Source organism: Ranitomeya imitator, chromosome 2 (assembly GCF_032444005.1).
Source record: "Ranitomeya imitator isolate aRanImi1 chromosome 2, aRanImi1.pri, whole genome shotgun sequence".
NCBI lineage: Eukaryota > Metazoa > Chordata > Amphibia > Anura > Dendrobatidae > Ranitomeya > Ranitomeya imitator.
The window spans coordinates 847,541,290-847,565,966 of NC_091283.1; the positions used below are offsets into that span (position 1 = coordinate 847,541,290).

A 24,677-nucleotide genomic window follows, 5' to 3' on the forward strand; every position below is an offset into this window, starting at 1 on the left:
TAATGGTCCAAATAATACAACCATATAAAATATATGTAGAAATACCCACAGTCCTACACTTCATAAATAATACCGATATACACTGTGCAAATAATACCACATTATAAAACTCTTATAATACCACAATACAGTGTCCAAATATTAACCTCAAGTACAATTCTAATAATAGCATGGAATTTACTAAATAAATACCGTTTTCCTTGGACTATAAGATGCACTTTTTTCCCAAAAATTTGTTTGGGTAAATGGGGGTGCACCTTGTAGTCGGAATATACTTACAAGTAGTGTGGCGGCAGCAGGAGTCAGGCGATTCTGCAGCGGTCCTAGTCCGATACTGCAGGGCTTTGCTGAGATCTCAATCTGAGTATGCGCCGCCCCCGCCAACCATTTTCCCGAAGGCCACCGCATCGCGGCAATGAATGTGCGGGGCCTCCGGGCTTTCACAAAATGCCGGCGGACCCCCCCCCAGCACCACAGAGCGCAGCCGAACCTGCCGCACCAGCCTGGGATTTTCTGGAGGCCACCATATTTCAGCAATGGATGTGCTGGGGCCTCCAAGCTTTCATAAAATGGCGGTGGAGCCCCCCGCACCATGAGCACCGCCGAACCTGCCCACCAGCCTGGGATGGGAGTCATATCGCTAGACCACCGAACAGCCCCTGTGACCACGCTCTACCAGCGCTGTCGATCCCCCCGATAAGCTGAATTCGGAATGTAAGACGGACCCCCATTTGATACATTAAGTTTTTTTCCCCTATTTTCCTTCTAAAAATTTGGGGTGCGTCTTATGGTCTGGTGTGTCTTATAGTCCGAAAAATACGGTAAAACCAAACCACAGTGTCCAAGTCATAGGCTGCCGTCACACTATCAGTATTTGGTCAGTATTTTACATCAGTATTTGTAGCCAAAACCAGGAGTGGAACAAATAGAGGAAAAGTATAATAGAAACATCTGCACCACTTCTGTATTTATCACCCACTCCTGGTTTTGGCTACAAATACTGATGTAAAATACTGACCAAATAATGCTAGCGTGATGGCAGCCATACAGTGGGGAAAATAAGTATTTGATACGCTGCAGATTTTGCAAGTTTCCCCCCTACCCACAATGGAGAGGTCTGTCATTTTTATCGTAGGTTCACTTCACCTAATAATAAAATACAGAAAATCACATTGTAGGATTGTTACATAATTACTTTGCACTTTATTGGATGAAATAAGTATTTGATCACCGACCGACCAGCGAGAATTCTGCTCTCACAGACCTGTCAGGCTGTGTGCACACGTTGTGGATTGGCCACTGCGGATTCGCAGCAGTTTTCCATGTGTTGTACAGTACCACGTAAACCTATGGAAAACAAAATCCGCAGTGCACATGCTGCAGAAAATTCTGTGCGGAAACGCTGCGTTGTATTTTCTGCAGCATGTCAATTCTTTGTGCGGATTCTGCAGCGTTTTGCACCTGTTCCTCAATAGGAATCCGCACAAAAAACGCTGGAAATCCGCAACGTGTAGCCTAAGGGTATGTGCACACGTATTTTGGAGCTCTGCGGATTTTTCCGCAGCGGATTTGAAAATTGGCAGGTAAAAAGCACTGCGTTTTACCTGCGGATTTACTGCGGATTTACCGCAGTTTTTATGCGGAATTTGTGCGGATTCCACCTGCGGTTTTACACCTGCGGATTCCTATTATGGAGCAGGTGTAAACCGCTGCGGAATCCGCACAAAGAATTTTTATGCTACGGAATGTAACCCGCAGCGTTTCCGCGTGTTTTTTCAGCAGCATCGGTACAGCGGATTGCGTTTTCCATAGGTTTACATTGTACTGTAAACGCATGGAAAGCTGCTGCAGATCTGCTGCAAAATCCGCAACATGTGCACATAGCCTCAGTGTTTCTGTTAGAAGCCTCCTACTCTGCACTCATTACCTGGATTAATTGCTCCTGTTTGATCTCGTTACCTGTATAAAAGACACCTGTCCACATACTTAATCACACTCCAACCTCTCCACCATGGCCAAGACCAAAGAGCTGTCTAATAACACCAGGGATAGACCTGCACAAGGCTGGGATGGGCTACAGGACAATAGGCAAGCAGCTTGGTGAGAAGCAACAACTGTTGGCACAATTATTAGAGAATGGAAGAAACACAAGATGACTGTGAACCTTACTCAGTCTGGGGCTCCATGCAAGATCTCGCCTCGAGGGGTAAGGATGGTTCTGAGAAAGGTCATAAATCAGCCTAGAACTACATGGGAGGACCTGGCCAATGACTTGATGAGAGCTGGGACCACAGTGTCACCATTACCGTTATTAACACATTACACCGTCATGGAGTAAAATCCTGCAGGGCACACAAGGTCCCCTGCTCACACCAGCACATGTGCAGGCCCGTATGAAGTTCACCAATGACCATCTGGATGATCCAGCGGAGGCATGGGAGAAGGTCATGTGGTCAGACGAGACCAAAATAGAACTTTATGGCATCCACTCTACTCAACGTGTTTAGAGGAAGAAGATGGATGTGAACAACCCCAAGAACATAATCCCTACTGTGAAGCATGGTGGGGGAAACATCATACTTTGGGGTACTTTTCTCCAAAGGCATCAGGACGACTGCATCGTATTGAAGGAAGGATGAATGGGGTCATATATTGTGAGATTTTGCCCAACAATCTCCTTTCCTCAGTAAGAGCACTGAAGATGGGTCATGGCTGATTCTTCCAGTATGACAATGACCCAAAACACACAGCCAGGACAACTAAGGAGCGGCTCCGTAAGAAACATCTCAAGGTCCTGGAGTGGACTAACCAGTCTCCAGACCTGAACCCAATAGAAAATCTTTGAATGGAGCGGAAACTCAATGTTACCCAGTGACAGCCCCGAAACCTGAAAGATCTGGAGAAGATCTGTATGTAGGAGGGGGCCAATATCCCTGCTGCAGTGTGTGCAAACCTGGTCAGGAACCACAGGAAACGTCTGACCGAAACTGCAAACAAAGGTTAATGGACCAAATATTAAGTTCTGTTTTCATACTGTTTCAAATACTTATTTCATGCAATAAATTAGAAATTAATTATGCAACAATCCTACAATATGATTTTCTTTTTTTTGTTTTTTTTAATTTATTTTTAGATTCTGTCTCACAGGTGAAGTGTGCCTATGATAAAAATTACAGACCTCTCCATTGTGTGTAGGCGGGAAAACCTGCAAAATTGCCAGAGTATCAAATGCTTACTTTCCCCACTGTAAACAATTCTATTAATACGACATTACAATATCCTAATATACCACCATACAATGTATAAATAAAATTATCATATTAAACTATAACAATTATAATTATACCACATGTCCAAATAATACAACCATATAAAACTCAAAATAATATCATCAGAGTATCCACATAATAGAAACCAAATGTTGTCATTACAGTATAAAAATTCATCATACAGTGACCAAATAATACCGTCACTCAGTGTCCATATATTACAGTGCCTACAAGTAGTATTCAACCCCCTGCAGATTTAGCAGGTTTAATAAGATGCAAATAAGTTAGAGCCTTCAAACTTCAAACAAGAGCAGGATTTATTAACAGAAGCATAAATCTTACAAACCAAAAAGTTTTGTTGCTCAGTTAAATTTTTATAAATTTTAAACATAAAAGTGTGGGTCAATTATTATTCAACCCCTAGGTTTAATATTTTGTGGAATAACCTTTGTTTGCAATTACAGCTAATAATCGTCTTTTATAAGACCTGATCAGGCCGGCACAGGTCTCTGGAGTTATCTTGGCCCACTCCTCCATGCAGATCTTCTCCAAGTTATCTAGGTTCTTTGGGTGTCTCATGTGGACTTTAATCTTGAGCTCCTTCCACAAGTTTTCAATTGGGTTAAGGTCAGGAGACTGACTAAGCCACTGCAACACCTTGATTTTTTGCCTCTTGAACCAGGCCTTGGTTTTCTTGGCTGTGTGCTTTGGGTCGTTGTCTTGTTGGAAGATGAAATGACGACCCATCTTAAGATCCTTGATGGAGGAGCGGAGGTTCTTGGCCAAAATCTCCAGGTAGGCCGTGCTATCCATCTTCCCATGGATGCGGACCAGATGGCCAGGCCCCTTGGCTGAGAAACAGCCCCACAGCATGATGCTGCCACCACCATGCTTGACTGTAGGGATGGTATTCTTGGGGTCGTATGCAGTGCCATCCAGTCTCCAAACGTCACGTGTGTGGTTGGCACCAAAGATCTCGATCTTCGTCTCATCAGACCAGAGAACCTTGAACCAGTCAGTCTCAGAGTCCTCCAAGTGATCATGAGCAAACTGTAGACGAGCCTTGACATGACGCTTTGAAAGTAAAGGTACCTTACGGGCTTGTCTGGAACGGAGACCATTGCGGTGGAGTACGTTACTTATGGTATTGACTGAAACCAATGTCCCCACTGCCATGAGATCTTCCCGGAGCTCCTTCCTTGTTGTCCTTGGGTTAGCCTTGACTCTTCGGACAAGCCTGGCCTCGGCACGGGAGGAAACTTTCAAAGGCTGTCCAGGCCGTGGAAGGCTAACAGTAGTTCCATAAGCCTTCCACTTCCGGATGATGCTCCCAACAGTGGAGACAGGTAGGCTCAACTCCTTGGAAAGGGTTTTGTACCCCTTGCCAGCCTTGTGACCCTCCACGATCTTGTCTCTGATGGCCTTGGAATGCTCCTTTGTCTTTCCCATGTTGACCATGTATGAGTGCTGTTCACAAGTTTGGGGAGGGTCTTAAATAGTCAGAAAAGGCTGGAAAAAGAGATAATTAATCCAAACATGTGAAGCTCATTGTTCTTTGTGCCTGAACTACTTCTTAATACTTTAGGGGAACCAAACAGAATTCTGGTGGGTTGAGGGGTTGAATAATAAATGACCCTGTGAAAAGACTTTTCACAATTTAAAAAAAAAATAAACAAAGAAATAACATTCTTTTTTGCTGCAGTGCATTTCACACTTCCAGGCTGATCTACAGTCCAAATGTCACAATGCCAAGTTAATTCCAAATGTGTAAACCTGCTAAATCTGCAGGGGGTTGAATACTACTTGTAGGCACTGTACCACACATACAACTCTAATCATACCACCATACAGTGTTCAATAATACTTCTATACAGTCACCACAGATGTCATAAATACTATTTTATGGAGCTGAAATAATATCGCCATCTGATTTTAATTGTGGACGGTGATACATGGTGGGCTGTGACACATTACAGACGGTGATACATTGCGAGCAGTGATACATTGTGGGAGGTGATACATTGCGGAAGGTGATACATGGTGAGTGATGATACATTGTGGGCAGTGATACATTGCAGGCAGTGATGCATTGTAGACAGTGGTGATACACTGCGGAAGGTGTTACATTGCGGGTGGTGTTACATTGTGGGCGGTGATACATTGTGGGCGGTGACACATTGTGGGCGGTGATACATTGTGGGCGGTGATACATTGAGGGCGGTGATACATTGCGGGCGGTGATACTTTGCGGGCGGTGATACATTGCGGGCGGTGTTACATTGCGGGCGGTGTTACATTGCGGGCGGTATTACATTGCGGGCGGTGTTACATTGCGGGCGGTGATACATTGTGGGCGGTGATACATTGCGGGCAGTGATACATTGCGGGCGGTGTTACATTGCGGGCGGTGTTACATTGCGGGCGGTGTTACATTGTGGGCGGTGATACATTGTGGGCGGTGATACATTGTGCACTATGATACATTGTGGGCGGTGATACATTGTGGGAGGTGATACATTGTGGGAGGTGATACATTGCGGACGGTGATACATTTTGGACAGTGATACATTGCGGGCAGTGATACATTGTGGGAGGTGATACATTGTGGGAGGTGATACATTTTGGACAGTGATACATTGTGGGCGGTGATACATTGCGGGCGGTGATACATTGTGCACGGTGATACATTGTGGGCGGTGATACATTTTGGACAGTGATACATTGTGGGCGGTGATACATTGCGGGCGGTGATACATTGTGGGAGGTGATACATTTTGGACAGTGATACATTGTGGGCGGTGATACATTGCGGGCGGTGATACATTGTGGGAGGTGATACATTTTGGACAGTGATACATTGTGGGCGGTGATACATTGTGGGCGGTGATACATTGCGGGCGGTGATACATTGTGCACGATGATACATTGTGGGCAGTGATACATTGTGCACGGTGATACATTGTGGGCGGTGATACATTGTGGGAGGTGATACATTGCGGACGGTGATACATTTTGGACAGTGATACAGTGTGGGCGGTGATACATTGCGGGCGGTGATACATTGTGGGAGGTGATACATTTTGGACAGTGATACATTGTGGGCGGTGATACATTGTGGGCGGTGATACATTGCGGGCGGTGATACATTGCGCACGATGATACATTGTGGGCAGTGATACATTGTGCACGATGATACATTGCGGGTCGGTGATACATTGTGGGCGGTGATACATTGTGGGAGGTGATACATTGCGGACGGTGATACATTTTGGACAGTGATACAGTGTGGGCGGTGATACATTGTGCATGATGATATATTGCGGGCGGTGATACATTGTGCACGATGATACATTGTGGGCAGTGATACATTGCGGGCGGTGATACATTGTGGGCGGTGATACATTGTGGGAGGTGATACATTGCGGACGGTGATACATTGTGGGAGGTGATACATTTTGGACAGTGATACATTGTGGGCGGTGATACATTGTGGGCGGTGATACATTGTGGGAGGTGATACATTTTGGACAGTGATACATTGTGGGCGGTGATACATTGTGGGCGGTGATACATTGTGCACGGTGATACATTGTGGGCGGTGTTACATTGCGGGCGGTGATACATTGCGGGCGGTGATACATTGTGGGCGGTGATACATTGTGGGCGGTGATACATTGTGGATGAGGATACATTGCGGGCGGTGATACATTGCGGGCGGTTTTACATTGCGGGCGGTGTTACATTGCGGGCGGTGATACATTGTGGGCGGTGATACATTGCGGATGGTGATACATTGTGGGCGGTGATACATTGCGGGTGGTGATACATTGTGCACGGTGATACATTACAGGCGGTGTTACATTGTGGGCGGTGATACATTGTGGGCGGTGATACATTGTGGGCGGTGATACATTGTGCACGGTGATACATTACGGGCGGTGTTACATTGCGGGCGGTGATACATTGCGGGTGGTGATACATTGTGGGCGATGATACATTGTGGGCGGTGATACATTGTGGGCGGTGATACATTGTGGGCGGTGATACATTGTGCATGAGGATACATTGCGGGCGGTGATACATTGCGGGCGGTGTTACATTGCGGGCGGTGTTACATTGCGGGCGGTGTTACATTGCGGGCGGTGATACATTGTGGGCGGTGATACATTGCGGGTGGTGATACATTGTGCACGATGATACATTGTGGGCGGTGATACATTGTGCACGATGATACATTGTGGGCGGTGATACATTGTGCACGATGATACATTGCGGGGCGGTGATACATTGCGGGCGGTGATACATTGTGCACGATAATACATTGTGGGCGGTGATACATTGTGGGCGGTGATACATTGTGCACGATGATATATTGCGGGCGGTGATACATTGTGGGCGGTGATACATTGTGCACGATGATACATTGTGGGCGGTGATACATTGTGGGCGGTGATACATTGTGCACGATGATACATTGTGGGCGGTGATACATTGCGGGCGGTGATACATTGTGCACGATGATACATTGTGGGCGGTGATACATTGTGGGCGGTGATACATTGTGGGGCGGTGATACATTGTGCACGATGATACATTGCGGGCGGTGATACATTGCGGGTCGGTGATACATTGCGGGTCGGTGATACATTGCGGGCGGTGATACATTGCGGACGGTGATACATTTTGGACAGTGATACAGTGTGGGCGGTGATACATTGTGCATGATGATATATTGCGGGCGGTGATACATTGCGGGCGGTGATACATTGTGCACGATGATACATTGTGGGCAGTGATACATTGCGGGCGGTGATACATTTTGGACAGTGATACATTGTGGGCGGTGATACATTGTGGGCGGTGATACATTGTGCATGGTGATACATTGTGGGTGGTGTTACATTGCGGGCGGTGATACATTGCGGGCGGTGATACATTTTGGACAGTGATACATTGTGGGCGGTGATACATTGTGGGCGGTGATACATTGTGCATGGTGATACATTGTGGGTGGTGTTACATTGCGGGCGGTGATACATTGCGGGCGGTGATACATTGTGGGCGGTGATACATTGTGGGCGGTGATACATTGTGGATGAGGATACATTGCGGGCGGTGATACATTGCGGGCGGTTTTACATTGCGGGCGGTGTTACATTGCGGGCGGTGATACATTGTGGGCGGTGATACATTGCGGATGGTGATACATTGTGGGCGGTGATACATTGCGGGTGGTGATACATTGTGCACGGTGATACATTACAGGCGGTGTTACATTGTGGGCGGTGATACATTGTGGGCGGTGATACATTGTGGGCGGTGATACATTGTGCACGGTGATACATTACGGGCGGTGTTACATTGCGGGCGGTGATACATTGCGGGTGGTGATACATTGTGGGCGATGATACATTGTGGGCGGTGATACATTGTGGGCGGTGATACATTGTAGGCGGTGATACATTGTGCATGAGGATACATTGCGGGCGGTGTTACATTGCGGGCGGTGTTACATTGCGGGCGGTGTTACATTGCGGGCGGTGATACATTGTGGGCGGTGATACATTGCGGGTGGTGATACATTGTGCACGATGATACATTGTGGGCGGTGATACATTGTGCACGATGATACATTGTGGGCGGTGATACATTGTGCACGATGATACATTGCGGGCGGTGATACATTGCGGGCGGTGATACATTGTGCACGATAATACATTGTGGGCGGTGATACATTGTGGGCGGTGATACATTGTGCACGATGATATATTGCGGGCGGTGATACATTGTGGGCGGTGATACATTGTGCACGATGATACATTGTGGGCGGTGATACATTGTGGGCGGTGATACATTGTGCACGATGATACATTGTGGGCGGTGATACATTGCGGGCGGTGATACATTGTGCACGATGATACATTGTGGGCGGTGATACATTGTGGGCGGTGATACATTGTGGGGCGGTGATACATTGTGCACGATGATACATTGCGGGCGGTGATACATTGCGGGTCGGTGATACATTGCGGGTCGGTGATACATTGCGGGCGGTGATACATTGTGGGCGGTGATACATTGTGGGCGGTGATACATTGCGGGCGGTGATACATTGTGGGTGGTGATACATTGCGGGCGGTGATACATAGCGGGCGGTGATACATTGTGGGCGGTGATACATTGTGGGCGGTGATACATTGTGGGCGGTGATACATTGTGGGCGGTGACACATTGTGCACGATGATACTTTGCGGGTGGTGATACATTGCGGGCGGTGATACATTGCGGGCGGTGTTACATTGCGGGCGGTGATACATTGTGGGCGGTGATACATTGTGGACGGTGATACATTGCGGGCGGTGATACATTGCAGGTGGTGATACATTGTGCACGGTGATACATTGTGGGCGGTGATACATTACGGGCGGTGATACATAGCGGGCGGTGACACATTGTGGGCGGTGATACATTGTGGGCGGTGATACATTGTGGGCGGTGATACATTGCGGGCGGTGATACATTGTGGGTGGTGATACATTGCGGGCGGTGATACATAGCGGGCGGTGATACATAGCGGGCGGTGACACATTGTGGGCGGTGATACATTGTGGGCGGTGATACATTGCGGGCGGTGATACATAGCGGGCGGTGACACATTGTGGGCGGTGATACATTGTGGGCGGTGATACATTGTGGGCGGTGATACATTGCGGGCGGTGATACATTGTGGGTGGTGATACATTGCGGGCGGTGATACATAGCGGGCGGTGATACATTGTGGGCGGTGATACATTGTGTACGATGATACATTGTGGGCGGTGATACATTGTGGGCGGTGATACATTGCGGGCGGTGATACATTGTGCACGGTGATACATTGTGCATGATGATACATTGCGGATGGTGATACATTGCGGGCGGTGATACATTGTGGACGGTGATACATTGTGGGCGGTGATACATTGTGCATGATGATACATTGCGGATGGTGATACATTGCGGGCGGTGATACATTGTGGGCAGTGATACATTGCGGGCGGTGATACATTGTGGACGGTGATACATTGTGCATGATGATACATTGCGAATGGTGATACATTGTGGACGATGATACATTGCAAATGGTGATACATTGCGGGCGGTGTTACATTGCGGGCGGTGATACATTGTGGGCAGTGATACATTGCGGGTGGTGATACATTGTGGGCAGTGATACATTGTGGACGGTGATACATTGTGCATGATGATACATTGCGAATGGTGATACATTGTGGACGATGATACATTGCAAATGGTGATACATTGCGGGCGGTGTTACATTGCGGGCGGTGATACATTGTGGGCAGTGATACATTGCGGGTGGTGATACATTGTGGACGGTGATACATTGCGGGCGGTGATACATTGTGGACGGTGATACATTGCGGGCGGTGATACATTGTGGGCAGTGACACATTGCGGGCGGTGATACATTGCGGGTGGTGATACATTGTGGACGGTGATACATTGTGGGCAGTGATACATTGTGGACGGTGATACATTGCGGGCGGTGATACATTGTGGGCAGTGACACATTGCGGGCGGTGATACATTGCGGGTGGTGATACATTGTGCACGGTGATACATTGTGGGCGGTGATACATTGTGGACGGTGATACATTGCGGGCGGTGATACATTGTGGACGGTGATACATTGTGGGCGGTGATACATTGCGGGCGGTGATACATTGTGGACGGTGATACATTGCGGGCGGTGATACATTGTGGGCAGTGACACATTGCGGGCGGTGATACATTGCGGGTGGTGATACATTGTGGACGGTGATACATTGTGGGCGGTGATACATTGTGGGCGGTGATACATTGTGGGCGGTGATACATTGTGGGCGGTGATACATTGTGGGCAGTGACACATTGCGGGCGGTGATACATTGCGGGTGGTGATACATTGTGGACGGTGATACATTGTGGGCGGTGATACATTGTGGGCGGTGATACATTGTGGACGGTGATACATTGCGGGCGGTGATACATTGTGAACGATGATACATTGCGAATGGTGAAACTGTCGCTCTATCGTCTTTTGATGCAAATTTATCAAATATGTTTCTCACTATTAGTCTCTAAGAATAAAGTGGATCGTGGCGTCTTTTCTGACTTGTGCTAACCGCATTTGACTGCAGTGAGAGGCGAAAAACCCCATAAAAATAGCGCACAACCCAGAAATATATACATTATGTCTGAAGGGGAGGACGGGTCTCAGTGTGTATAGTGAAGCTCTGGGAAGGGCGTGATGATTAATGCTGCCTACAGCCTATGTCACCGCTATACTACGGAGATCCATAAAACCGTCACTTACCATTTTCGGTGGCGGGAGGTCCGGCAGACTTTTCTGTGGGGCCGCAGAGGGCAGCGCTGACACCCCATTGGTCAGTGCTTCTTGGGCTGGAGGGTCTGATCTTTCACCTGTGAAAGGAGAGATTTATAGGGATTAATGTCAGTCTGGGGGTCTCATGCGGGGGCTGCTGTATGATGTTGGCACCTACCAGAGTCCGGTCCTGGTGTGGAGTCCTTGTCTGGAGCCAGCACCTTGTTCATGTAGATGTATTCCTCCTCTCCACCTGCAATATAGACGACACGAGGCCGCGGCCTTGTAATGTGAACGCTGCCCTGATATCCAAGGCTCCTATAATAAATCCAGGAGGGCCGCACCCCTGATACGGTATAGGGGCCGGGGGCCACATGGCCTTCTATTATAGACAGAGGAGGGATTCTAATGCAGGAAGCCCCAATACTCTCCTGATCCATAGCACATGGACCCCCAGCAGGAGCCCCCATTCCCAGCTCATAGCGGGATTATAGTGGTCGGAACCAGAGGCTACACCTCACTAAGGCCGTGTTCACATGGAGCTCTTTTATTTTGAGGCGTTTTCCAGGTGGAGGGACCTTCTGGAGACGCTCCTCTTTCTAGACTTTTTCTGAAGAGTTTTTCTTGTTGGAGCCTGAATTCCAGATGTTTCCTTCAGGTTCTGCTTCAGAGAGAAGAGACCGGCGGATCAAAAATCTCCTCGTATGAACAGAAACGTGAATTTTAAATGAAAATTTATTGGACGAGTTTCTGTAGCCGTTCTTAAGGATTTTGAAGAGGATCCGCAGTGAAAAAAAACTCAAAAAACCTCAATGTGAACACAGTCTGAGGGGTCGGGAGCCGGTTCTAGGTTCCTCATGTTTTCTAGCTGAACACTTACTGCTGTTGGTCTTCAGGCAGATCTGCAGGATCTCGCACAGCAGACATTTCTTCAGGATCGCCGCGCTGCTGAGGTTCTCCTTATCCAGAATGTTCAGGAAATCCTCTAACTCCGTCAGCAGCCGCTCCAGAGCTACAAACCCAGAGAACCGATGGTGACAAAGTATCCAAAGTCTATCATGTACTGTCTGCTGAGCTGTGCATCTAATCCTATCCTGTGTGATACCGACTGCTGAGCCATGTATCTAATCCTATCCCATGTGATACTGTCTGCTGAGCCGTGTATCTAATCCTATCCTGTGTTATACTGCCTGCTGAGCCGTGTATCTAATCCTATCCCATGTGATACTGTCTGCTGAGCCGTGTATCTAATCCTCTCCTGTGTGATACTGACTGCTGAGCTGTGCATCTAATCCTATCCTGTGTGATACTGTCTGCTGAGCTGTGCATCTAATCCTATCCTGTGTGATACTGTCTGCTGAGCCGTGTATCTAATCCTATCCTGTGTGATACTGTCTGCTGAGCCATGTATCTAATCCTCTCCTGTGTGATACTGACTGCTGAGCTGTGCATCTAATCCTATCCTGTGTGATACTGTCTGCTGAGCTGTGCATCTAATCCTATCCTGTGTGATACTGTCTGCTGAGCTGTGCATCTAATCCTATCCTGTGTGATACTGACTGCTGAGCTGTGCATCTAATCCTATCCTGTGTGATACTGTCTGCTGAGCCGTGTATCTAATCCTATCCTGTGTGATACTGTCTGCTGAGCTGTGCATCTAATCCTATCCTGTGTGATACTGTCTGCTGAGCTGTGCATCTAATCCTATCCTGTGTGATACTGACTGCTGAGCCGTGTATCTAATCCTCTCCTGTGTGATACTGACTGCTGAGCCGTGTATCTAATCCTATCCTGTGTGATACTGACTGCTGAGCTGTGTATCTAATCCTCTCCTGTGTGATACTGTCTGCTGAGCCGTGTATCTAATCCTCTCCTGTGTGATACTGTCTGCTGAGCCGTGTATCTAATCCTCTCCTGTGTGATACTGACTGCTGAGCCGTGTATCTAATCCTATCCTGTGTGATACTGACTGCTGAGCCGTGTATCTAATCCTATCCCATGTGATACTGTCTGCTGAGCCGTGTATCTAATCCTATCCTGTGTGATACTGCCTGCTGAGCCGTGTATCTAATCCTCTCCTGTGTTATACTGCCTGCTGAGCCGTGTATCTAATCCTATCCCATGTGATACTGTCTGCTGAGCCGTGTATCTAATCCTATCCTGTGTGATACTGTCTGCTGAGCTGTGCATCTAATCCTATCCTGTGTGATACTGTCTGCTGAGCTGTGCATCTAATCCTATCCTGTGTGATACTGACTGCTGAGCTGTGCATCTAATCCTATCCTGTGTGATACTGTCTGCTGAGCCGTGTATCTAATCCTATCCTGTGTGATACTGTCTGCTGAGCTGTGCATCTAATCCTATCCTGTGTGATACTGTCTGCTGAGCTGTGCATCTAATCCTATCCTGTGTGATACTGACTGCTGAGCCGTGTATCTAATCCTCTCCTGTGTGATACTGACTGCTGAGCCGTGTATCTAATCCTATCCTGTGTGATACTGACTGCTGAGCTGTGTATCTAATCCTCTCCTGTGTGATACTGTCTGCTGAGCCGTGTATCTAATCCTCTCCTGTGTGATACTGTCTGCTGAGCCGTGTATCTAATCCTCTCCTGTGTGATACTGACTGCTGAGCCGTGTATCTAATCCTATCCTGTGTGATACTGACTGCTGAGCCGTGTATCTAATCCTATCCCATGTGATACTGTCTGCTGAGCCGTGTATCTAATCCTATCCTGTGTGATACTGTCTGCTGAGCTGTGCATCTAATCCTATCCTGTGTGATACTGTCTGCTGAGCTGTGCATCTAATCCTATCCTGTGTGATACTGACTGCTGAGCTGTGCATCTAATCCTATCCTGTGTGATACTGTCTGCTGAGCCGTGTATCTAATCCTATCCTGTGTGATACTGTCTGCTGAGCTGTGCATCTAATCCTATCCTGTGTGATACTGTCTGCTGAGCTGTGCATCTAATCCTATCCTGTGTGATACTGACTGCTGAGCCGTGTATCTAATCCTCTCCTGTGTGATACTGACTGCTGAGCCGTGTATCTAATCCTATCCTGTGTGATACTGACTGCTGAGCTGTGTATCTAATCCTCTCCTGTGTGATACTGTCTGCTGAGCCGTGTATCTAATCCTCTCCTGTGTGATACTGTCTGCTGAGCCGTGTATCTAATCCTCTCCTGTGTGATACTGACTGCTGAGCCGTGTATCTAATCCTATCCTGTGTGATACTGACTGCTGAGCCGTGTATCTAATCCTATCCCATGTGATACTGTCTGCTGAGCCGTGTATCTAATCCTATCCTGTGTGATACTGTCTGCTGAGCCGTGTATCTAATCCTCTCCTGTGTGATACTGACTGCTGAGCCGTGTATCTAATCCTATCCTGTGTGATACTGACTGCTGAGCCGTGTATCTAATCCTCTCCTGTGTGATACTGTCTGCTGAGCCGTGTATCTAATCCTATCCTGTGTGATACTGTCTGCTGAGCCATGTATCTAATCCTATCCTGTGTTATACTGCCTGCTGAGCCGTGTATCTAATCCTATCCCGTGTGATACTGTCTGCTGAGCCGTGTATCTAATCCTATCCTGTGTGATACTGTCTGCTGAGCCGTGTATCTAATCCTCTCCTGTGTGATACTGTCTGCTGAGCCGTGTATCTAATCCTATCCTGTGTGATACTGTCTGCTGAGCCGTGTATCTAATCCTCTCCTGTGTGATACTGACTGCTGAGCCGTGTATCTAATCCTATCCTGTGTGATACTGACTGCTGAGCCGTGTATCTAATCCTCTCCTGTGTGATACTGTCTGCTGAGCCGTGTATCTAATCCTATCCTGTGTGATACTGCCTGCTGAGCCATGTATCTAATCCTATCCTGTGTTATACTGCCTGCTGAGCCGTGTATCTAATCCTATCCCTTGTGATACTGTCTGCTGAGCCGTGTATCTAATCCTATCCTGTGTGATACTGTCTGCTGAGCCGTGTATCTAATCCTCTCCTGTGTGATACTGTCTGCTGAGCCGTGTATCTAATCCTATCCTGTGTGATACTGTCTGCTGAGCCGTGTATCTAATCCTCTCCTGTGTGATACTGTCTGCTGAGCTGTGTATCTAATCCTATCCTGTGCGATACTGTCTGCTGAGCCATGTATCTAATCCTATCCTGTGTGATACTGACTGCTGAGCCATGTATCTAATCCTATCCTGTGTGATACTGTCTGGTGAGCCGTGTATCTAATCCTATCCTGTGTGATACTGTCTGGTGAGCCATGTATCTAATCCTCTCCTGTGTGATACTGTCTGGTGAGCCGTGTATCTAATCCTCGCCTGTGTGACACTGACTGCTGAGCCGTGTATCTAATCCTCTCCGGTGTGATACTGTCTGGTGAGCCGTGTATCTAATCCTCGCCTGTGTGACACTGACTGCTGAGCCGTGTATCTAATCCTCTCCTGTGTGATACTGTCTGCTGAGCTGTGTATCTAATCCTATCCTGTGTGATACTGTCTGGTGAGCCGTGTATCTAATCCTCACCTGTGTGACACTGACTGCTGAGCCATGTATCTAATCCTCTCCTGTGTGATACTGACTGCTGAGCCATGTATCTAATCCTCTCCTGTGTGATACTGTCTGCTGAGCCGTGATACTGCCTGCTGAGCCGTGTATCTAATCCTCTCCTGTGTGATACTGTCTGCTGAGCCGTGTATCTAATCCTCTCCTGTGTGACACTGACTGCTGAGCCGTGTATCTAATCCTCTCCTGTGTGATACTGACTGCTGAGCCATGTATCTAATCCTCTCCTGTGTGATACTGCCTGCTGAGCCGTGTATCTAATCCTATCCTGTGTGATACTGACTGCTGAGCCATGTATCTAATCCTATCCTGTGTGATACTGCCTGCTGAGCTGTGATACTGCCTGCTGAGCCGTGTATCTAATCCTCTCCTGTGTGATACTGCCTGCTGAGCCGTGTATCTGATCCTCTCCTGTGTGATACTGCCTGCTGAGTCGTGTATCTGATCCTCTCCTGTGTGATACTGACTGCTGAGCCGTGTATCTAATCCTCTCCTGTGTGATACTGCCTGCTGAGCCGTGTATCTAATCCTATCCTGTGTGATACTGACTGCTGAGCCATGTATCTAATCCTATCCTGTGTGATACTGCCTGCTGAGCCATGTATCTAATCCTATCCCGTGTGATACTGCCTGCTGAGCTGTGATACTGCCTGCTGAGCCGTGTATCTAATCCTCTCCTGTGTGACACTGACTGCTGAGCCGTGTATCTAATCCTCTCCTGTGTGACACTGACTGCTGAGCCGTGTATCTAATCCTCTCCTGTGTGATACTGCCTGCTGAGCCGTGTATCTGATCCTCTCCTGTGTGATACTGACTGCTGAGCCGTGTATCTAATCCTATCCTGTGTGATACTGACTGCTGAGCTGTGTATCTAATCCTCTCCTGTGTGATACTGTCTGCTGAGCCGTGTATCTAATCCTCTCCTGTGTGATACTGTCTGCTGAGCCGTGTATCTAATCCTCTCCTGTGTGATACTGACTGCTGAGCCGTGTATCTAATCCTATCCTGTGTGATACTGACTGCTGAGCCGTGTATCTAATCCTATCCCATGTGATACTGTCTGCTGAGCCGTGTATCTAATCCTATCCTGTGTGATACTGTCTGCTGAGCCGTGTATCTAATCCTCTCCTGTGTGATACTGACTGCTGAGCCGTGTATCTAATCCTATCCTGTGTGATACTGACTGCTGAGCCGTGTATCTAATCCTCTCCTGTGTGATACTGTCTGCTGAGCCGTGTATCTAATCCTATCCTGTGTGATACTGTCTGCTGAGCCATGTATCTAATCCTATCCTGTGTTATACTGCCTGCTGAGCCGTGTATCTAATCCTATCCCGTGTGATACTGTCTGCTGAGCCGTGTATCTAATCCTATCCTGTGTGATACTGTCTGCTGAGCCGTGTATCTAATCCTCTCCTGTGTGATACTGTCTGCTGAGCCGTGTATCTAATCCTATCCTGTGTGATACTGTCTGCTGAGCCGTGTATCTAATCCTCTCCTGTGTGATACTGACTGCTGAGCCGTGTATCTAATCCTATCCTGTGTGATACTGACTGCTGAGCCGTGTATCTAATCCTCTCCTGTGTGATACTGTCTGCTGAGCCGTGTATCTAATCCTATCCTGTGTGATACTGCCTGCTGAGCCATGTATCTAATCCTATCCTGTGTTATACTGCCTGCTGAGCCGTGTATCTAATCCTATCCCATGTGATACTGTCTGCTGAGCCGTGTATCTAATCCTATCCTGTGTGATACTGTCTGCTGAGCCGTGTATCTAATCCTCTCCTGTGTGATACTGTCTGCTGAGCCGTGTATCTAATCCTATCCTGTGTGATACTGTCTGCTGAGCCGTGTATCTAATCCTCTCCTGTGTGATACTGTCTGCTGAGCTGTGTATCTAATCCTATCCTGTGCGATACTGTCTGCTGAGCCATGTATCTAATCCTATCCTGTGTGATACTGACTGCTGAGCCATGTATCTAATCCTATCCTGTGTGATACTGTCTGGTGAGCCGTGTATCTAATCCTATCCTGTGTGATACTGTCTGGTGAGCCATGTATCTAATCCTCTCCTGTGTGATACTGTCTGGTGAGCCGTGTATCTAATCCTCGCCTGTGTGACACTGACTGCTGAGCCGTGTATCTAATCCTCTCCGGTGTGATACTGTCTGGTGAGCCGTGTATCTAATCCTCGCCTGTGTGACACTGACTGCTGAGCCGTGTATCTAATCCTCTCCTGTGTGATACTGTCTGCTGAGCTGTGTATCTAATCCTATCCTGTGTGATACTGTCTGGTGAGCCGTGTATCTAATCCTCACCTGTGTGACACTGACTGCTGAGCCATGTATCTAATCCTCTCCTGTGTGATACTGACTGCTGAGCCATGTATCTAATCCTCTCCTGTGTGATACTGTCTGCTGAGCCGTGATACTGCCTGCTGAGCCGTGTATCTAATCCTCTCCTGTGTGATACTGTCTGCTGAGCCGTGTATCTAATCCTCTCCTGTGTGACACTGACTGCTGAGCCGTGTATCTAATCCTCTCCTGTGTGATACTGACTGCTGAGCCATGTATCTAATCCTCTCCTGTGTGATACTGCCTGCTGAGCCGTGTATCTAATCCTATCCTGTGTGATACTGACTGCTGAGCCATGTATCTAATCCTATCCTGTGTGATACTGCCTGCTGAGCTGTGATACTGCCTGCTGAGCCGTGTATCTAATCCTCTCCTGTGTGATACTGCCTGCTGAGCCGTGTATCTGATCCTCTCCTGTGTGATACTGCCTGCTGAGTCGTGTATCTGATCCTCTCCTGTGTGATACTGACTGCTGAGCCGTGTATCTAATCCTCTCCTGTGTGATACTGCCTGCTGAGCCGTGTATCTAATCCTATCCTGTGTGATACTGACTGCTGAGCCATGTATCTAATCCTATCCTGTGTGATACTGCCTGCTGAGCCATGTATCTAATCCTATCCCGTGTGATACTGCCTGCTGAGCTGTGATACTGCCTGCTGAGCCGTGTATCTAATCCTCTCCTGTGTGACACTGACTGCTGAGCCGTGTATCTAATCCTCTCCTGTGTGACACTGACTGCTGAGCCGTGTATCTAATCCTCTCCTGTGTGATACTGCCTGCTGAGCCGTGTATCTGATCCTCTCCTGTGTGATACTGCCTGCTGAGCCGTGTATCTGATCCTCTCCTGTGTGATACTGACTGCTGAGCCGTGTATCTAATCCTCTCCTGTGTGATACTGCCTGCTGAGCCGTGTATCTAATCCTATCCTGTGTGATACTGACTGCTGAGCCATGTATCTAATCCTATCCTGTGTGATACTGCCTGCTGAGCCATGTATCTAATCCTATCCCGTGTGATACTGCCTGCTGAGCTGTGATACTGCCTGCTGAGCCGTGTATCTAATCCTCTCCTGTGTGACACTGACTGCTGAGCCGCGTATCTAATCCTCTCCTGTGTGACACTGACTGCTGAGCCGTGTATCTAATCCTCTCCTGTGTGATACTGCCTGCTGAGCCGTGTATCTAATCCTATCCTGTGTGATACTGACTGCTGAGCCATGTATCTAATCCTATCCTGTGTGATACTGCCTGCTGAGCCATGTATCTAATCCTATCCCGTGTGATACTGCCTGCTGAGCTGTGATACTGCCTGCTGAGCCGTGTATCTAATCCTCTCCTGTGTGATACTGCCTGCTGAGCCGTGTATCTGATCCTCTCCTGTGTGATACTGCCTGCTGAGCCGTGTATCTGATCCTCTCCTGTGTGATACTGACTGCTGAGCCATGTATCTAATCCTCTCCTGTGTGATACTGCCTGCTGAGCCGTGTATCTAATCCTATCCTGTGTGATACTGACTGCTGAGCCATGTATCTAATCCTATCCTGTGTGATACTGCCTGCTGAGCCATGTATCTAATCCTATCCCGTGTGATACTGCCTGCTGAGCTGTGATACTGCCTGCTGAGCCGTGTATCTAATCCTCTCCTGTGTGATACTGCCTGCTGAGCCGTGTATCTGATCCTCTCCTGTGTGATACTGCCTGCTGAGCCGTGTATCTGATCCTCTCCTGTGTGATACTGACTGCTGAGCCATGTATCTAATCCTCTCCTGTGTGATACTGACTGTTGAGCCGTGTATCTAATCCTATCCTGTGTGATACTGTCTGCTGAGCTGTGTATCTAATCCTCTCCTGTGTGATACTGACTGCTGAGCCGTGTATCTAATCCTATCCTGTGTGATACTGTCTGCTGAGCCGTGTATCTAATCCTATCCTGTGTGATACTGTCTGCTGAGCCGTGTATCTAATCCTATCCCATGTGATACTGTCTGGTGAGCCGTGTATCTAATCCTCTCCTGTGTGATACTGTCTGCTGAGCTGTGTATCTAATCCTATCCTGTGTGATACTGTCTGCTGAGCTGAGTATCTAATCCTATCCTGTGTGATACTGTCTGCTGAGCCGTGTATCTAATCCTATCTTGTGTGATACTGTCTGCTGAGCCGTGTATCTAATCCTATCCCATGTGATACTGTCTGGTGAGCCGTGTATCTAATCCTATCCTGTGTGATACTGACTGCTGAGCCGTGTATCTAATCCTATCCTGTGTGATACTGACTGCTGAGCCATGTATCTAATCCTCTCCTGTGTGATACTGTCTGGTGAGCCGTGTATCTAATCCTCTCCTGTGTGATACTGCCTGCTGAGCCGTGTATCTAATCCTATCCTGTGTGATACTGACTGCTGAGCCGTGTATCTAATCCTATCCTGTGTGATACTGACTGCTGAGCCATGTATCTAATCCTCTCCTGTGTGATACTGTCTGGTGAGCCGTGTATCTAATCCTATCCTGTGTGATACTGTCTGGTGAGCCATGTATCTAATCCTCTCCTGTGTGATACTGTCTGGTGAGCCGTGTATCTAATCCTCGCCTGTGTGACACTGACTGCTGAGCCGTGTATCTAATCCTCTCCTGTGTGATACTGACTGCTGAGCCATGTATCTAATCCTATCCTGTGTGATACTGACTGCTGAGCCATGTATCTAATCCTATCCTGTGTGATACTGACTGCTGAGCCGTGTATCTAATCCTATCCTGTGTGATACTGACTGCTGAGCCATGTATCTAATCCTCTCCTGTGTGATACTGTCTGGTGAGCCGTGTATCTAATCCTATCCTGTGTGATACTGTCTGGTGAGCCATGTATCTAATCCTCTCCTGTGTGATACTGTCTGGTGAGCCGTGTATCTAATCCTCGCCTGTGTGACACTGACTGCTGAGCCGTGTATCTAATCCTCTCCGGTGTGATACTGTCTGGTGAGCCGTGTATCTAATCCTCGCCTGTGTGACACTGACTGCTGAGCCGTGTATCTAATCCTCTCCTGTGTGATACTGTCTGCTGAGCCGTGTATCTAATCCTATCCTGTGTGATACTGTCTGGTGAGCCGTGTATCTAATCCTCGCCTGTGTGACACTGACTGCTGAGCCATGTATCTAATCCTCTCCTGTGTGACACTGACTGCTGAGCCATGTATCTAATCCTATCCTGTGTGATACTGCCTGCTGAGCCGTGTATCTAATCCTATCCTGTGTGATACTGACTGCTGAGCCATGTATCTAATCCTATCCTGTGTGATACTGCCTGCTGAGCTGTGATACTGCCTGCTGAGCCGTGTATCTAATCCTCTCCTGTGTGATACTGCCTGCTGAGCCGTGTATCTGATCCTCTCCTGTGTGATACTGCCTGCTGAGTCGTGTATCTGATCCTCTCCTGTGTGATACTGACTGCTGAGCCGTGTATCTAATCCTCTCCTGTGTGATACTGCCTGCTGAGCCGTGTATCTAATCCTATCCTGTGTGATACTGACTGCTGAGCCATGTATCTAATCCTATCCTGTGTGATACTGCCTGCTGAGCCATGTATCTAATCCTATCCCGTGTGATACTGCCTGCTGAGCTGTGATACTGCCTGCTGAGCCGTGTATCTAATCCTCTCCTGTGTGACACTGACTGCTGAGCCGTGTATCTAATCCTCTCCTGTGTGACACTGACTGCTGAGCCGTGTATCTAATCCTCTCCTGTGTGATACTGCCTGCTGAGCCGTGTATCTGATCCTCTCCTGTGTGATACTGCCTGCTGAGCCGTGTATCTGATCCTCTCCTGTGTGATACTGACTGCTGAGCCGTGTATCTAATCCTCTCCTGTGTGATACTGCCTGCTGAGCCGTGTATCTAATCCTATCCTGTGTGATACTGACTGCTGAGCCATGTATCTAATCCTATCCTGTGTGATACTGCCTGCTGAGCCATGTATCTAATCCTATCCCGTGTGATACTGCCTGCTGAGCTGTGATACTGCCTGCTGAGCCGTGTATCTAATCCTCTCCTGTGTGACACTGACTGCTGAGCCGCGTATCTAATCCTCTCCTGTGTGACACTGACTGCTGAGCCGTGTATCTAATCCTCTCCTGTGTGATACTGCCTGCTGAGCCGTGTATCTAATCCTATCCTGTGTGATACTGACTGCTGAGCCATGTATCTAATCCTATCCTGTGTGATACTGCCTGCTGAGCCATGTATCTAATCCTATCCCGTGTGATACTGCCTGCTGAGCTGTGATACTGCCTGCTGAGCCGTGTATCTAATCCTCTCCTGTGTGATACTGCCTGCTGAGCCGTGTATCTGATCCTCTCCTGTGTGATACTGCCTGCTGAGCCGTGTATCTGATCCTCTCCTGTGTGATACTGACTGCTGAGCCATGTATCTAATCCTCTCCTGTGTGATACTGCCTGCTGAGCCGTGTATCTAATCCTCTCCTGTGTGATACTGCCTGCTGAGCCGTGTATCTGATCCTCTCCTCTGTGATACTGACTGCTGAGCCGTGTATCTAATCCTCTCCTGTGTGACACTGACTGCTGAGCCATGTATCTAATCCTATCCTGTGTGATACTGACTGCTGAGCCGTGTATCTAATCCTATCCTGTGTGATACTGGCTGCTGAGCCGTGTATCTCATCCTATCCTGTGTGATACTGACTGCTGAGCCGTGTATCTAATCCTCTCCTGTGTGATACTGATTGCTGAGCCGTGTATCTATTCCTCTCCTGTGTGATACTGTCTGCTGAGCCGTGTATCTAATCCTGTCCTGTGTGATACTGACTGCTGAGCCGTGTATCTAATCCTATCCTATGTGATACTGGCTGCTGAGCCGTGTATCTAATCCTATCCTGTGTGATACTGACTGCTGAGCTGTGTATCTAATCCTCTCCTGTGTGATACTGTCTGCTCAGCCGTGTATCTAATCCTATCCTGTGTGATACTGTCTTCTGAGCTGTGTATCTAATCCCATCCTGTGTGATACTGACTGCTGAGCTGTGTATCTAATCCTCTCCTGTGTGATACTGACTGCTGAGCTGTGTATCTAATCCCATCCTGTGTGATACTGTCTTCTGAACTGTGTATCTAATCCTCTCCTGTGTGATACTGCCTGCTGAGCCGTGCATCTAATCCTCTCCTGTGTAATACTGTCTGCTGAGCCGTGTATCTAATCCTATCCTGTGTGATACTGTCTGCTGAGCCGTGTAACTAATCCTATAATGTGTGATACTGTCTGCTGAGCTGTGTATCTAATCCTATCCTGTGTGATACTGACTGCTGAGCTGTGTATCTAATCCTCTCCTGTGTGATACTGTCTGCTGAGCCGTGTATCTAATCCTATCCTGTGTGATACTGTCTTCTGAGCTGTGTATCTAATCCCATCCTGTGTGATACTGACTGCTGAGCTGTGTATCTAATCCTCTCCTGTGTGATACTGACTGCTGAGCCGTGTATCTAATCCTATCCTATGTGATACTGGCTGCTGAGCCGTGTATCTAATCCTATCCTGTGTGATACTGACTGCTGAGCTGTGTATCTAATCCTCTCCTGTGTGATACTGTCTGCTGAGCCGTGTATCTAATCCTATCCTGTGTGATACTGTCTTCTGAGCTGTGTATCTAATCCCATCCTGTGTGATACTGACTGCTGAGCTGTGTATCTAATCCTCTCCTGTGTGATACTGACTGCTGAGCTGTGTATCTAATCCCATCCTGTGTGATACTGTCTTCTGAACTGTGTATCTAATCCTCTCCTGTGTGATACTGCCTGCTGAGCCGTGCATCTAATCCTCTCCTGTGTAATACTGTCTGCTGAGCCGTGTATCTAATCCTATCCTGTGTGATACTGTCTGCTGAGCCGTGTAACTAATCCTATAATGTGTGATACTGTCTGCTGAGCTGTGTATCTAATCCTATCCTGTGTGATACTGACTGCTGAGCTGTGTATCTAATCCTCTCCTGTGTGATACTGTCTGCTGAGCCGTGTATCTAATCCTCTCCTGTGTGATACTGACTGCTGAGCTGTGTATCTAATCCTCTCCTGTGTGATACTGTCTGCTGAGCCGTGTATCTAATCCTCTCC

The 24,677-nt window shown here is 47.9% G+C and overlaps 1 protein-coding gene across 2 annotated transcripts in view; it reads right to left on the reverse strand.

The window, feature by feature from the left end:
* AFAP1L2 (actin filament associated protein 1 like 2) overlaps nucleotides 1-24,677 on the reverse strand; it is a 194,446-nt gene that overhangs the window by 80,279 nt on the left and 89,490 nt on the right. For both annotated transcript variants that reach the window (XR_011318563.1, XM_069754358.1), the window contains exons 2-4: nucleotides 12,518-12,649; nucleotides 11,816-11,890; nucleotides 11,629-11,735 (exon numbers count right to left, since the gene is read on the reverse strand). Coding sequence is in view for 1 of the 2 variants with exons in the window: in XM_069754358.1 (XP_069610459.1) it covers nucleotides 11,629-11,735; nucleotides 11,816-11,890; nucleotides 12,518-12,649 (314 nt within the window). In the remaining variant the exon portion in view is untranslated. The remainder of the gene's footprint in view (nucleotides 1-11,628; nucleotides 11,736-11,815; nucleotides 11,891-12,517; nucleotides 12,650-24,677) is intronic.